At 34.5% G+C, this 10,731-nt stretch overlaps 2 protein-coding genes across 3 annotated transcripts; both read right to left on the bottom strand.

Annotated features, from left to right (window-relative positions):
* Nucleotides 1-627: 627 nt before the first annotated feature.
* Nucleotides 628-5,424, bottom strand: LOC141601977 (sialyltransferase-like protein 2). The gene is made up of 12 exons (XM_074422285.1): nt 5,098-5,424; nt 4,910-4,983; nt 3,827-3,916; nt 3,648-3,725; nt 3,439-3,539; nt 2,758-2,950; nt 2,589-2,679; nt 2,452-2,516; nt 2,110-2,264; nt 1,917-1,998; nt 1,660-1,769; nt 628-1,137 (listed from the first exon to the last, which is right to left on the bottom strand). The coding sequence occupies exons 1-12, from the start codon at nt 5,183-5,185 to the stop codon at nt 951-953; spliced, it is 1,314 nt and encodes a 437-aa protein (XP_074278386.1). The 5' UTR covers nt 5,186-5,424; the 3' UTR covers nt 628-950.
* A 727-nt stretch (nt 5,425-6,151) lies between these two features.
* LOC141601969 (mitochondrial phosphate carrier protein 3, mitochondrial-like) lies at nt 6,152-8,698 on the bottom strand. 2 transcript variants are annotated; one of them, XM_074422281.1, is made up of 7 exons: nt 8,313-8,679; nt 7,872-8,060; nt 7,699-7,790; nt 7,429-7,472; nt 7,128-7,342; nt 6,902-7,026; nt 6,152-6,590 (listed from the first exon to the last, which is right to left on the bottom strand). In XM_074422281.1, exons 1-7 carry the CDS (start codon nt 8,598-8,600, stop codon nt 6,551-6,553), a joined length of 993 nt encoding a protein of 330 aa, XP_074278382.1. In that variant the 5' UTR covers nt 8,601-8,679; the 3' UTR covers nt 6,152-6,550. The 2 variants fall into 2 exon arrangements, with proteins under 2 accessions (XP_074278382.1, XP_074278379.1); XM_074422278.1 differs by having other exon boundaries at nt 7,699-8,060; nt 8,313-8,698.
* Nucleotides 8,699-10,731: the final 2,033 nt, after the last annotated feature.

Genomic DNA, 10,731 nt, shown 5'->3' with positions numbered 1-10,731 from the left:
TTTCTAACAACCCTCATCCACTTATCCCACGTCACTAAGCTTGAGTAGTTATAACTTATAAATAAATTTCATAAAACGGATCGGATAAAAGAATCCAAATTAAGTTAAAATGTATAACGTAAATATGACCCGAGTTTACCACCTAGACTTAACCGAAACATTGCTAGACCTCAAATTGACTCAATCAAAAGTTACTCGACCTAAAACTGTTTGGCTGGAAATTGACTTGACCTGACCTAAAAAAACCGGAGAACCACAATCTAAAAAATGACCTAAATTGAAGTGACCATTACTCGAAAATGATCTTAATGCAAAGATACTAACCCGAAATAACCCGAACTTCAGATAACCCGACTCGACCAACACGGGGTGTATAGCATACCTAAATCGATCCAAACCCGATTGGAGCAACCTATTTGCCAAATCTAGTTATAAAGTTTTTAGATATAATTCTTGACTTTTAAGTAATGTTATTCAGCTGCCAAAAAAAAAAGTAATGTTATTGGACTCGGACGAATCATATAATGCTTTTTTTGTATTATAAGTTTGTAAAACAAATTCATTAAGTAGCAAACTTTTGTTTTATATGGGCTATGATATTTGTAGTAATAAACATGAGCAACCGTGTACATCATCAAATATCCAACTTCTATAATTCGTGGAAGTTTTTTTGGTCGTCAAATGAGTTACAGGAATAGGTACGGTACAAAATCGTAGAACTTACCCAACACAAGAATTTTGATAAAATTATCTATAGCCTAATAATGAAATGTTGCGGATATTAATTATCCTTCGCCACAATTTTCATAGAATAGACAAGTTCCGAATTCTGATCCTACATAGCGAACTACGTGGAGGTGCACCAAGATACAAGCCCAAAAAGTATACTACCTCCTACTGTTACTATTCCTCTGTTGTGAAGTTTCAGAATGTTCAATTGCAGGAAATCATCAGGCGCTTGGTACGGTGCAGAGCAAGCCGTGTCCTGGACTATGCTCCATGGGATACATGGTGGTACCTTTGACGTACTCTTGATGCTCACGAGCTTCCTTTCTTAGGCTAGGCTTTATGGTGTTGTGTTGCCTTGATACTATTGAACATGCACCGAGAGGATCTGTGGAGCCAGCTCCGACCCTCCTGAAAAAGGCAACTCATGGATTAAAGCGGATAAATGTCAAAATCACGGGATATATTCTGCTAATAAGATGAAGCAATGGATATGAGCTTCATTATCGATGGGCAAGACAATGACAGCTGCGAGTACACTGCACAAAACTCATCCGACCCCATCCAAATTTTATTTTTAGACACTGCCTTGGCCAATCCTAGAATAATTATGGCTGAGCCACCAATGCAATCCAATCCAATTCCAACCCAAATGCTACGGGCAAAGGTATTCAAAGTTCAGCAGACTATCTTTTCCATATATCTGGTGGACAAGACTATAAGAGCCAAACAAGTAGTATCGGATACCCACATTTCCTAACAAGCTTCTCAATAAACATGAATTAAAGACATATTGATCTTGCGTCCAGTCCTCGGCCAGCCAACTAGTGACATCATTTTAAGTAAAAAATACGGAGTATATAAGAGCAGAGTCTAAATGAGATTGAAATGTATATGGATTACTAATAAACACAGATCAAACTGAATACTTACGCCAATATTTTCTCTGATGCCATTCTAGCTGCAGTCAGAGTGCTACGACTGGGAAGCCCCTTCACAACACGATCAGGATCTGAGCGCATAGGTGAGTGGATTTTGATAAGCTGCAAATTATATAACCAACGATACCAAACAATTAATATCTCAACCTTCCAAAAGCAAAGTAGTTTCTGATCATATTTTGAATTTAGACAAACGGAAAGAAAAAAACAGTATACAAAATAACTGCAAAAAAAAAAAGACACACTTACGCCTAGGCACTCCATCATCTGATAGTATGCGCGGCCATGCAAAGGAGTATGACCTCCACGTGACTCTGAGAAATACCTAGTCCTGTTAATGTCGACAATTGTCCATGAGAATGGAAGCTGAAATTTTCCATTGCTAACACTAAACAGACTGAGACCCATATTGACGACAGAATGATGATATGATGATAATTACCATTCTTCATAACCCGGATCAACAGTGAAACCATAAATATCCACGGAATCACATATTGATAGTGCGAATTCCAGTGCTTTAAGCCCCGTTCCTTTAGCTGATGAACCAAAGGACGTGCCTAACATTAGATACACAGGATTAAGAATTGGAATCTCCTGCAAAAGAGGTGTAAAGGGAATTCAATAAATAAAACGAATGAGGTAGCGTAAATGGGAGGGTGCAAGATTGTAAGGTAATCACAATTAGGTTTACGAGGTACTAACAACTAAAGAGTCGACGCTCTAGACGATACTCCAGAGAGCCAACAGAAAAAGAGAATGTACAAATGGAGTAAATACGTACTCGTATCATTTTGCTCATTATGTCGTGAATAGTTGTTTTAACTATCAAAGCCTCCTTTCCAGCATCTGTACGAAGTTACAGTCATACTCGAGAAGAATATTTGATTAAGCTTCGATGAAGTAAAGGGATGATTATACCATAGAGTTCAGCAACTTTATCGAGAGCTTTGGCAGACCCTCTATTTAGAAGGCGAAAAGTACTCTTTGAACCCACATACTCAGAGTAGTTCTGTTGCACATCATACAAAATTAGATTTCAGAAGCAATTAATTAATAAAAAAAAAACATGTGGTGGCTCCAGTATAACCTGAATGGGGGCGCCATTCTGTCGGAAAATAACATCATATGAATCTATCTCCTTTCCGAACTTTGTTTTCAAAAGATCTGCTGAATTCCCAATTACAGCACACCGATGAAATTGCCTTGGATAATACGGTGGAGCCTGAGGGAGGACCAGTGAAAGTTTCTCCATACAAAGAGACTTATTCTGACAATGGTTACTGCAACATGCAAACTTAAGGTTGAGTGACCGATCGGATAAGGCCCTAGCAAATAATCCATAATACAAGCACATGAACAGCTGATAGAAGAATTTTATTTACATAATCCTCAATTGAGCCTTTAGGCAAAAGTTCTCACAATATAACTATGTTCTCACAGACTCACAATATAACTATGTAAGTCCTGTAATAGGTTCATACCTAAGAAAACCTAGGTAAGAGAGTGGATCTAAACGAAACTTGAGAAGTTAGCATCTTAGAGCTGTAAAGTAAATTAAGGTGAAGCTGACATCCACCACAAACTACAACCCTAAGTAATAAAAAGCAAAAGGCCAGAGGCCCAGATCCAGGAGTTGTAAAAAGAACACTCAAACACGAACACACGTATATATCAATTTTCATGTTTCCTTATAGCCACCACACACCATTAAGGCAAACTGATTTAGTTTCTAGAGCAAAGTGGCAAAAGTTGTGCTAGGATTACTCACAGCTGTATTCCTTTATTGATCCTTTTCCATGCATAATCCTCCCATCCATTGGGCAACGCATCTATGTATTCCCTCGTCAACACTGTTGTACTATTCCTAACCTGAAACAATCAGCTCACTAAATAGAAGATCAATCAAAATACAAGAACAACAAATAGCAATGTGATAAGGGCATAAATATTTAACTTCTGTCAATTATAACTGCTCACCTGTTCCCAGGTAGCGACAGCTTCACAGAGATTAAACTCATGAGACAAACCTTCAAGCTCCCCAGATTTAGGATCACTCTGCACATATTCATGACCATTGTAACTGTTACGTCTCACCAAACATAGAAAACACAAGCTGGTGCCTAAATACTAGCAATAATTGTAAATAGAAAAATTACCCATTTGGAGATAGTTTCATCAGGAAATTTCATCGTAACTTGGCAGTAGTCTTTATCAAATAAGGCTTGCAGACCTAACCCATTAGCACTCTGTAACAATAGCAACCACACATATTTATTACTCCCGCTATTTACCATCATTTTGAAAAATGAATAATCAAGCTATCAAAACGATGCAGGGATACATGTAAATAACACATTTCATACACACACGTAATGTGGAGTCATAAATCTGTCGCATGAGCAAGCTATCCCATATATTGAAGCAAGACCTAAAGATAAGCTTAACCCTTTTGTTTGGAGTTTGGACTCAAGGATTTGGAGGGGGAAGTAGGGGAGGGAAAAGGAGGGGGACAATTACCTTATTTGGTTTGCACAAATGATTAGATGGAAATGGAGGATTCACTTTCCCTCCTGTCGTCCTATCTGAGAAATAAAATCCTTCCAACATAGAAAAGACAAGGAAGTTCACTGACATATAGTTCATTTCCTCTCCGACCTTCCCCATCCCCTTCCCATCTACGTCCTCCCATTATTATATTCAAACAAACGCCAAGGAACAAAGCTCTGGGAATGCAATGGCAACTTCCCCACCCGCCCACACACACACAAAAACATGCAGACTTTAATATCATTATGAATGTTATCACTCACTCAAAAACTCTCAAGCGAAAACATGCACATTATAATGCCCATCATGCACATTTAACACAGCAATTGATAACTGCTGCATTCAGTAGCGGATGGGTGCTCGCCCTTCTCAGCGATGAAAATTTTAGTTAAAACTTCTGAAATACTTTCGAGTTTATCTTATTGTACTACTCCTTCGTCCCCCCTAACCACAAATCCTGGCTATGTCACTTACTACACTGTAGTTCAATCATATAATTAGGCTACAACTTCAGAAAACATCAATCCAATAACCTTAACAAAACCGAACAAATCTCTGAGAACTACTTGAAAATCAAACAAAGGGTAAACTCCATATATATGAATCGAACACGGGCAAGTAGTATCAATTGGAAAAATTAATAAAAACAGATTGATAACACCAGAAACTCTGAAAATAATGGAGAAACTCACCACACACTGCTGAAAACTACTACGAAGAGCATCCAATCCCCGCAAATCTTCATCAGAAAGCCTTATATTTGGATCTAAACATATAAAAAACATAATACCCACAAAAAATCAGACATCAAAAACTGAAAAAGAACAAATAAAATCAAAACTTTGCAACAAAATTTAATGTGGGGAATTAGAATAAATACCAAAATTGGAGAAAGAAGTAATGTAAATTAGAATAATTGAGAATCCAGAAACAAGAACAAGAAGTAACCCAAATGGCAACACCCTCATCTCATTGATTTTGTTTTGGCAAAATTACAAAAGCAAAATTATAGAACAAAGATTGAAATTGGGAATTTTAATTGAAGTTTTTGAGGGATTTATTGAGATTTGTGGTATTGTAGTAATGGAGTTACTGTTAGTGTGTGTGTAGTGTTAATGTGTTATGTGTGTCTCTAATGGTGGATCTGCTGGTCTATACAAGCTTCCTGACTCCTGAGGAGTGTATGGAATGAATTGTAGAGTAAAACAACTTTGTTCATTAGTCATTTATTAATACTAAAAATGAAATAAATGATAACTAAAATAATACTTTCTTCATGTTTATAGATAAATTTTTAAAAATGTGGAGTATTTCATATATTTTTTATAAATTTTTTTTTTTAAAAAAAATTATGATTAGTAATTATGTACTACAAGTTTTGTTGTTTCGACCCGTTGTTAATAGCAAACTTTTACATTTGATTATGAAACATAATTACATTATAAATATAAATCGTGTTCATCGACAATAATACGATGGGTTGCCAAAAAAATATGATATGTTGCTTGCAATTACTACGTTTCTTCCCCTTTAAGACTTTGCACCTTGATTCACTTTTAACATGTTGCATTGTCATCTATTATTGAACCATAAAGATTATCAGTCAAAAACTCAATAATTAGAGGATTATTGTTCAAGCGATGATGAATATTTGTAGAAAACAAAATGATAAGTGTAACTAAACAGAATAATCAAACACTAATAAAGAAGGTTTAATGGCATGAGTTTGTGTATGTCTTTTTGATTTTAAGCATGTTACCTTAAGAAAAAGGGTGACTGACCTAATATGCGTTGTTTGTAGGATTTTGTTCATTAGTCATAAAAGAAATGGCTCAATGCTACTTCCATACTACATAAATCATATACTGTTTGATGTTATTGTTCTTAACTCATTCCTAAGTCTGTAATGACTCTTAAATCTTGACAACAAACAGTTGTGTAATGATCACGATCTCCTTTCAAGATCCGTTTTAATCAATATTGATGTATTCGACATTACATCAGGCTAAAGGCAAATGCCCGAATCTAAGAAATTATTGACATAAACTCAGAAGATAACAATTTCTTACATCAGGAGAAAAAATATCCAAAATTGTTCTCTGACTCTAATATGGGAGTGTAAAAGACACAATCCACTGCAGAGGCTACAAAAGATTCACCATTGATGAAATTATAAAATCCCTATTGAAAATTCGGTTGTGTGCCTTAGGGCGCACGTTAGAAAAACCGTTGAAAACTAAGCAACAAACTCAAACTATATAATCTAGATCAGTTCATGCAACAACCATAATCAACTCCTAATGCTGTCTACTGACATCAGTCTGCTTCTTGTTTTACTTTGCAGGTTGAGGGGCTGCACCACCAGAAGTCGGCCTACATATGAACAACAAACGAGTTTAATAGAGAACAGAAACAAAATGTGGATTGTGGAGTATTTGATACAGGATCTTGTTTAAGTGGCAGACTCGGCTATCTTGTGGAAATGAAGTATCCAGCATGAGTGTGTTTGGAGTGTCTATATTATGGAAAATCCTCGTGTTTTTAGCTTAAAACGATGTGTCCCAAGTGTATTCTCGTGTCAATGTATCGAATGTAGGCTATGGGAACTAGAAGTAATAACTAATAAGAAGTGTCGCAGTAACATACGGAGTATAAAACTTGAAGGCAATAAAGAAGAAACTTACAGGCCAACAAAGACTTTGAAAGCATCATAGATACCCCATTGAGCACCAGTTAGGGTTCCAATCATGACTATACGAAGGGGAAGACCGCGAGTGAACAGACCCACTACCCCAAACTTCTTCACAGCCTGAACAGCTCGAATTGTGTCAGGACAAAGATGATTAGTCCATAAGATAATTAATCAGTAAGAAAGCAAGTTAAAAACAAGGATTGGAGAAAGTTGATTACATCGCTAACAGAAGCGCCCTTAGCATTGTTAAGAAAAGAGACGAGGTTATCTGCTGGGTGTGAGACAATGGCACAAAATACTCCTGCAACGTATCCACCAGCAAAGCTCACGCCAAGCTGTGTGGTTTTGCTGCATTGATGTTTTGGCTTCGGGATTGCGTACTTGTACAAGAGTTCTACAATGGCCTCAAATGATGCAAACTTCATCATTGTATCTGCACACCCCAAGCATGTTAAATCATGTAAGTTTTTCAGCATCAAAAGATCTAATTCCGCGACTGTAGAAAAGAAATCGGCTTACATGGTATCTGACGGCCCCAAAGAGGAGCCAGTCCCTTGTACAATCTGTAAAAAAATTTAAAATTCTGAATTAGTACAGTTAAACTTTCAAACATGTGCATTGCATTTGATTGATTTAACGACAATAACATTACTCAGTGTCTCAAAATATCGGAATGAACAAAAAGTAGAATTACCTCGGACAAGTGTTACTTCAGTACAGTTTAACGAGTCATTTTATAAACTATCGTAATCAAGAAAGTTAGTACAAGTGAAAAGAAAGCATACGTACGCAGAAGCGCCTTCAGTTTTGACAAATTTAGGGAAGCCATCAGACAAGCCATTAGCAAAGCCAGGCTGAGTCTGGACACGAACCTTGACCGCCTCAAGTGGGCAAAGTGCAACATCAGCAATAACCTCAGCAGACGCGGAACCAGCAAGATAGATCATGGTTTTGTACTTGACTGCATTCTCAGGACCAGCAAGGTCTGAGTAATACTTCTTAAAGAACTCGTAGAAGCCGAACTTACAAGCTCCCTGAGCACTGTAACCAAGAAGGGTTGGCACCCAACCCCTGAAGAACCCTTTGGCACCCTGCTCTTTCAACAATACTCCGAAACCAGAGCTGATGCTCTTGTACTTCTCTGGATTAATCTGCATGTCTCTTGAAAGTAATTAACAATAAAAAAACGTCTATTGTCCGGAAAGTTGTGGGGTCTTGAATCTCATCATTGGGTGACATTCTTTTTTATTTTTTGGGTGTAAAAATTAGTCAGTTAATAATGTCATGTGACATCTACAAACAATATCAAAATTGGTCGAAAACAAAAATTAAATTCATCCCGCGACAAAAAAAAAACACGATAATAAAAATATGACGCGTATAAATACCCGTAAAATAAGTACCTGCATGTTACATTTAACAAGATCAAGAGGAGTAACAGCCATATGAGTAAGACCACAACTAAAAATACCACCAGCAGTACACGCTGCATAAAACTGTGGTGAATACATTTCTATTTTCTCACTTGGTGATGCTGCCATTACTATCTTACTATTTTTCGACATCGACGACAATGACGACGGTAATGCCATTGTTGGCCTTGATGAGAATGTGTTTGATTTTGTTAAACAGTAATTTCCATCGTATAGAAATGCAGGGATCAATGCAGATTTTTTATCGTTACTAATCATTTTTATTTTATTTCCTATATAATTATAATTATTAATTAAATTACTGTAATTGTTATTGTGTTAATGATGATTTGGGTTTGTTAATAGAGCTGATTAACGAGAGTTTAAAATTTGGGGAAGATGCTTAAGGGAGATGAATCGAAAATTAGTGCGAATTTGAAGGACAGTCCCTACTTTTGTGCGGTATATAAGGAATTATTATGGGACATTTTGTTGAATTTTGTTCTTTAGTTTTGACTAATTAAAGAATTTTTCATTTTAATTTCCAACTTAAATACTTGTATACTAAATTTTGTGCCCGTGCAATGCACGGTAATTAAATAATGTGATTCAAATTTAACAATTATTATAATTTTTTTAGCTTTTAATTTAATAAGGAAAAAAAAAGCAATACCCTACATTATCTATATATATATATATATATAAAAGAGAGTTTTTTCGAGCGATTCTAGAGCGTCCACATCATCAAAAATTAATTTAGGAAAGTTTCATAAATAATATTTTTCACATAAAAAATAAATTGGAGAATCTTTTAATTATTATCATATCTATACTTCCTATTTTATATTCATGAGAAGTTTCTAATTTTTATATAAAAACTTTGACATTTCATTTGGCAAAAAAATGTTGTTATAAAAATTATGAAGATAATGTAATTAGATTCGTGGTAAAAAATGCTTTCATTAGAGTATAGATTTCATATGATTTGTACATACAAGTATTAAAGATGGTGTACTTTTTTTAATATGTTTTATGTCCACAGCGAAAAACAATGTTAATGTGGTGTTTATAATCAGTATAAATTATAAATTGTCCCACATCAAAAGATTAACATAAGGTGGGTAATCCTATTATTATAAATAGGAGTTATCATTGGAACCTATATACCAACCAAAAACCTTTTGAGTCTCTTAAGGTATTGTTTTGGAGAGCTCTTAAGAGTTTATATCATTATCTTCATAGTATGATATATACATATTTTTTCTATATTATGTATTATATTCAAGCGATGTTTATAATCTTTATATAAAAACTTATACATCTCATTTGTCAACTAAGTATTATAAAAAAAATGTACTATTAATAAATAGTACTCCCTCCATTCAAGACCAAATACAACATTTTCATTTACACACTTGCCAAAACACAAATTACAACGTAAATATCTTTAATTTTACATTATAAAAAAATTAAAAATTTGATATTCTCATTGTACTTTATAGGTGAATCAAATAAGATCCCACATGATCATATTTTGTCTTACATATTGCAAAAAGCGTAAAGATTCTATTCGTTCATGAATAGTATAAAAAAGGGATGTTGTATTTGGTCTTGAATCGAGGGAGTATAGTATTTGCTCATTATTATTAACCCAGGTTAGATGTTGAATTATGTGCGAAACAGATGGTGTATTTCTAAGTATGTTATTTGTCCCACATTGAAAAATATGTTGGTGTGGTGAATATATTATATATAAATAATAGAATTGTCCCACATCGAAAGTTTAGCATAAGGTGGGTGATCATATGATTATAAATCGAAGACATCCTTAGAACCTAAATACCAACCCAAAACCTTCTGAGTCTCTTAAGCATTATTTTAGAGAGCTCTTAAGAGTTTATATCATTATCTCGACGATATGATATATATGTTTTATATTATGTCAAAGTGATGTTTATAATTTTTGTATAAAAACTTATACATCTCATTTAGCAAAAAAGTAACATAATTTTTTTTTTTTTGAAAAATTATATAATTAGATTCGTGCTAAATAAATGCTAGCATTAGAATATAGTATCATATTATTTGCACATATTTGTTTGTCACACTTTGAAAAATAATGTAGATGTGGTAATTATACTACATATAAATAGTTGAATTGTCCCACATTAGAAGATTATCATGAGATGAGGTATCACATGATTATAAATATGAGTCATATTTGAAATTTAGGGGTACAACCCAAAATCTTTTAGATCGCTTAAAAATTATCTTAGAAAGTTCTTATAGGAGTTTGTATTAATGACAAACCTTAGTTACAACAATACCATACAAATATTAATCACGTAAATATTTATAAAAGCGATTATATATTACTATATTAGTGATATTATAATGTTTTTTTTAAGAC

This window comes from Silene latifolia, chromosome 1 (assembly GCF_048544455.1).
Source record: "Silene latifolia isolate original U9 population chromosome 1, ASM4854445v1, whole genome shotgun sequence".
In the NCBI taxonomy this organism is placed as follows: Eukaryota; Viridiplantae; Streptophyta; class Magnoliopsida; order Caryophyllales; family Caryophyllaceae; genus Silene; species Silene latifolia.
This window is presented reverse-complemented; position numbering and strand designations above follow the sequence as displayed.